We start from the raw sequence: 4,934 nt of genomic DNA, 5'->3' as shown, positions 1-4,934 counted from the left end.
TGTTGTAAAGGAACACATTTGAGTTACGTAAATCGAGGTGGCACCACTGGTAAATAAAGTAAACTTCTGGTCGAAAAAGCCGAAGAAAAAGAGAAAGTGTTGGACTGTGGTCGTCTATAATTGTATGTCTAAACACCATCACACACACTTGCCACTATTGTCTAGAACTCCCTCTCTTTATCGCTCGCACCGTCTTTGAACCCAAGAAAAGAAAGTTCCTTACAAGATTATCTCTCTCTCGCAATAGATCTCTAAGAACCCAGCAAGAGTCATGTCTGTTATACTTCCTCTGTGTTTGGTTCTCTCAATGATTACCTATTCAAGTAAGCCCTTTTATATCCTCTGTTTCATTCTTCTTGTGCCAGTTCTGAAAAGTGTATATATGTGTATCTATCTTTTTGCTAGTTATGAGATCTCTTGTATAAATCTAAGAGATGTGAAACTTCAAAATCTGATTTGCTTCTTGGTTTGGTTCTAATGATCTTGATTTTTCTGTTTGGGGGAAACTTTAAAAAGATGCGGCTTATTGTGTGTGCAAAGACGGTAACGAGCAAGTGCTTCAGAAGGCAATAGACTATGCTTGTGGAGCTGGAGCTGACTGTACTCAGATCCAGCTGAACGGAGCTTGTTACCAACCTAACACCATCAAAAACCACTGTGACGTCGCTGTCAACAGTTACTACCAGAAGAAAGCTTCTTCCGGTGCCACATGTGATTTTAACGGCGCCGCCGTCATCTCTAGCTCCCCTCCGTCAAGTATTCAACTTTATTATGACCCATTATGTTTTTGGAATTAATCAAATCTATAGATTTACTCTTGTCTCTTTTTTTTTTTTCTCTTTCTGAATCTTGCAGCGGCTTCAAGCTGTTTATCTGGTTCCAGGTATGTTAAGTTTGTCTGTATCCATTCTTGTTCGTTGTTTACGTGTTGTTGTTTTATCAGTAAAAGAAGCTCATGATGCGTTTAGTAATGTTTTTTTTTTTTTTTTTTTTTTCAAATGTTTAGTAATGTTTCTTTACCACCGACTAAACTAATTTTTATTATTTTAAAAATGCGATTTTAATTATTTGATCTTTTTTTGGAGACACAATGATAGAATATAGACAAGGATCCCTGATAACAATTGTATCATTTCTGTTCAGTTCACCTTTAGAAAGAATATCAAAAAACAATTAATCATTCACATGATCAAGATGTGCATTATCCATTGATCTTAAATAATCAACAAATTTTTTTTTTAAAATCCTTTTATATAATTAATCACTGATATTTTTGGCTACTTTTGCAGCTCTAGTGGGACCCCGTCCACTGGAACCCCAAAAAGTGGGACCCCAACCACCGGGACTCCAACCAGTGGCTTCCCATCCACCGGGACTCCGTCCACCGGGAACCCCACTTCCGGAATGCCCAACACTGGGACTCCTTCCACTTCCACGGGGATGCCTACTTCTTCCTCATCTTCAGTGTTCCCGGGTACTACTCTTGGACCGGTCGGGAGTGGCGGACTAGGTGATCCGAACTCTGGAGTGAAGTTGTCAGACCGAACTAACACGGTGTTCTTCTTACTAGCCGGTGTAGTTATGCTTGTCATGATGGGTTAGGACACACGGTTGGTTGCTGCAATGGATGAGCTTTGATTTTGCCAACGGCTTATGGGTTGTGCAAATCGGATAGTGCTGCTGTTACTTTTCTGGTTCTTGTGGAGTTCCTATAATTAGGTTGGTCGAGAGACATCATTATGCTGGGTTAGTAGCTTAGTAACTTGTGATGTACAAGTCTAAAAACCTTTTTTTTCTTTGTTTTGTAAATCCGGAGGACGAGATGCTCTTTTGTTTCTATTCTTTTTATATCCTTTTGTTTCTTTGAACCTTTCATATTTTAGAGCACCTCCGATGGCACTTTTAAAATATGTATTATGTATATATATGTATGTATATATTATATAGGTATAAATATATATATGGAATCCACAATTTTTGTGGAACTCATAGGCAAAGGCTCTTAAAATTTCATTTTAAAAGTCTTTGCCTATGTGAACCCTATATATATATATAAAATACATATTTTAAGAGTTTCAATGGGAAGAATGAGAAGAATCCCCATTGGAAGTGGTCGGGTGGTCTTGGAACCTATCACTATGCCACCAATTATATAATATGGCATATAGAGTGCCGTGTGTTTCAAAAAAGAAAAAATGCATATAGAGTGCCGTAACAATGACTAAAAATGTGATTTTTATCATGTGTTTATATAACTCAAGATTACCCAACATAAAAAATGAGAAATAGTAGACGTGACATCTTGTATTTTGTCACTTTGTACTTAAACAAAAGACATGGGTTTAGTAATTTGGTGATATTGTTGTTATCGTTCGGAAAGGAAAAAAAGAATTATTAGCTCACGATCAAGTTAAGGAGTACGGACTGACTTCTTTCATTGTGGGTTGTGTTCTTTCCACTATGCTAGTTAACGTGGAAAGTAGAGACGTATACAATCTTAAAGCTGAGAGGCTATTAGGTATTCATACAGAAAATGGCGGCGAGTCAATAAACTTTTGGTCTCCAAAAGATTGCTCCTCCTAATCCTATATAAAAAAATGGGAAGACGTTGGTAGTTGAATGCTTAAGAATATCTTTTGGATTCAAGTTAGGTTTTATGGGGGACGAGTTTGGGAATCGGGTGCCGCTTGTGGTGGCCAAGAATCTGATACCAATCTCTTTCCCAAGCTGATTTATCTCAAGTCTCATCCATCCATTCAAGCTGATTCTTAAAGTTCCTTTTGATTATTAGCAAACATCTCCCTTTTCCTATCTATAGTCTATGTTTACACCTTCCTCAGGCTCAACTACAAAAGCTTTATCTAACTTAGATTAATGCTTTTAAAGTAATTTTAGGTGGTTTCTCAAAACACAAGCTTCTCAAATTTGTGTTCAACATCAGCATCTAGTTGGTTCAATATTTTCTGTAGATATAAAACCTTTTTTAGCATATAATTTATTATCAATAGTGTTGTTCGTTTGGTTGCCGCAACTTTCTGTGTTTGAGCATGAGTCTGCGTCTGTGTCTGTTCATTTTGGTGTTGTTCGTTTTTCAGACGCAGACTCAGACGCAACTTGTTGTTCGTTTCGAAGACGGATGACATTGACGTAGACACTGGACGTAGACGCAGGAAATTGATTTAGTGCTCTCCGTTTGACAGACCCTGCGACTATTTCATTTATTTTATATTTAAATTTAATAAATTTGTAAAATTGCATTTTAAATAAATAAAATACAGTTTAAATTTGTAAAATTGTATTTTAAATAAAGAAAATGTAGTTTAAATATATTTACATCCATAAAAATATTATATTTAATTGGTAATAGTTTTTAGTCAAATATACAAATTTAACAACATTTTTTTATCATAAATTATAAGCTAGGTTAAAAAAATATTTATCAAAATATTTATCACAAAACAAAAGCTAAATAATACATCGTCTTAAATAAATAAAACAAATATTTCAGTATCGCACAAAAATGATAATCAAAGTTATAAGCAAAGAAAAACCAAGTCCTTTGATTTTTCAAGATAGACATTGTGAGACTCTTTCAATCCATATCGCTCAGCTAGCATCTTGCACAAAGCTTCAAAAGTCCTTTGATTCATTCGAAGAATGTCATAACATTGCTGATCAGATTCATACATAAGTTGTTGAACATGTCGTCATCCTGCTCCTCGATCTGTTCTATGACTCAATCTCTCAATAATAAGCACATCAAACAAACCAAGTTCATCATCATAATCACCATCCTCATCTTCCAACATCCATCTTTCAAGCATCTACAAAACCATATTGAATAAATCATCATCAATATGTCATATATACCAAGACCAATGTACAAAAGAGATAACAGATACGCTACAACTAACACTTCCACTACAAGAAAACATAAGATTAACTACGGCGATATTCCTCGTGAGTTCGTCGTAAAAGAAGTTTTACGAGGAATTAGCGAGGAAACACGTTTCGTCGTTACTCGTTCGTCATAACGCATATTTCCTCGCCAATTCGTCGTAACTTAGCGAGGAAAACAGTTCGTCGTAAAGACGAAGTACATAATTTCATCGTAAAGACCACGTAATTATTCCACGTAAGGAGGTCGCTATATTTCCTCGTAAATACCTCGAAAGGAGTTCCTCGTAAACTACACTCAGTACCAATTTATACAGCGAAGCTGGGTTCGAACTCGAGAGATCGAGAGAGAGAGAGCTAGGTTTGAGATTGAGATTCGAGAGAGAGATGGAGAAGAGAAAAGCTTGCAGCTATGAGAATTGAAAGTTGCGTCTGTATCTATTAGGTTATATATTTTTGGTAATTAGTGAATTAGGTTAAGGACAAAACGGTAAAATAGGTTAAGTAGACGCGAAATTTAAGTCGCAGCGGCGTTTGACGCTGGATGCTGCGTTCGGCTGCAGACGTAGACGTAAGTACATGCGTCGATGAAACGAACAAACTTAAAAAAAAAACATAGCCGCAGACGCATCGACGCAAACGAACATAAAAAAACATAGTGTTCCTGATTGGACATGGTATCCGAGTTGGTATCAAATTCAGAAATACGATTCAGGTCAAGTACATAGTTAAATATTCTTTTTTTTTCTTGAGAAAATGTTAACCAAAAAGGATATAGTATGAACGTATCCAGTAAGTAGGGGTGTTCAATCCGGATATCGGTTCGGTTTCGGTTCGGTTTTTTCGGTTTTTCGGTATTTCGGTTAGTAAAATATAACTACCATTCTAAATTCATATTTACTTCGGTTCGGTTCGGTTTATATACCGTCGGTTTTCGGTTTATTCGGTTTTATACCAAAAAACATAATTCTTTATTTTTGGATCATATTATATGAATTTTAAAGTCTTGTTGTCAACACATTCATTTATTAAAAAAT

The 4,934-nt window shown here is 35.9% G+C and overlaps 1 protein-coding gene across 1 annotated transcript; it reads left to right on the top strand.

Annotated features, from left to right (window-relative positions):
• The first annotated feature begins 63 nt into the window (after nucleotides 1-63).
• On the top strand, nucleotides 64-1,868 carry LOC106324926 (PLASMODESMATA CALLOSE-BINDING PROTEIN 4-like). The gene is made up of 4 exons (XM_013762930.1): nucleotides 64-323; nucleotides 517-756; nucleotides 856-883; nucleotides 1,290-1,868. Exons 1-4 carry the CDS (start codon nucleotides 272-274, stop codon nucleotides 1,600-1,602), a joined length of 633 nt encoding a protein of 210 aa, XP_013618384.1. The 5' UTR covers nucleotides 64-271; the 3' UTR covers nucleotides 1,603-1,868.
• The last annotated feature ends 3,066 nt before the right edge of the window (nucleotides 1,869-4,934 follow it).

Source organism: Brassica oleracea, chromosome C2 (assembly GCF_000695525.1).
Source record: "Brassica oleracea var. oleracea cultivar TO1000 chromosome C2, BOL, whole genome shotgun sequence".
Taxonomy (NCBI): domain Eukaryota; kingdom Viridiplantae; phylum Streptophyta; class Magnoliopsida; order Brassicales; family Brassicaceae; genus Brassica; species Brassica oleracea.
Note: the sequence above shows the minus strand (reverse complement) of the source record. Positions and strands in the feature narration are given on the sequence as shown.

Coding starts and splice junctions, on each gene's coding strand:
- LOC106324926 (XM_013762930.1), top strand. CDS start 272: ATGTCTGTTATACTTCCTCTGTGTTTGGTTCTCTCAATGATTACCTAT. Junction 757..855: donor CTCTAGCTCCCCTCCGTCAA/GTATTCAACTTT, acceptor TGAATCTTGCAG/CGGCTTCAAGCTGTTTATCT. Junction 884..1,289: donor AGCTGTTTATCTGGTTCCAG/GTATGTTAAGTT, acceptor CTACTTTTGCAG/CTCTAGTGGGACCCCGTCCA.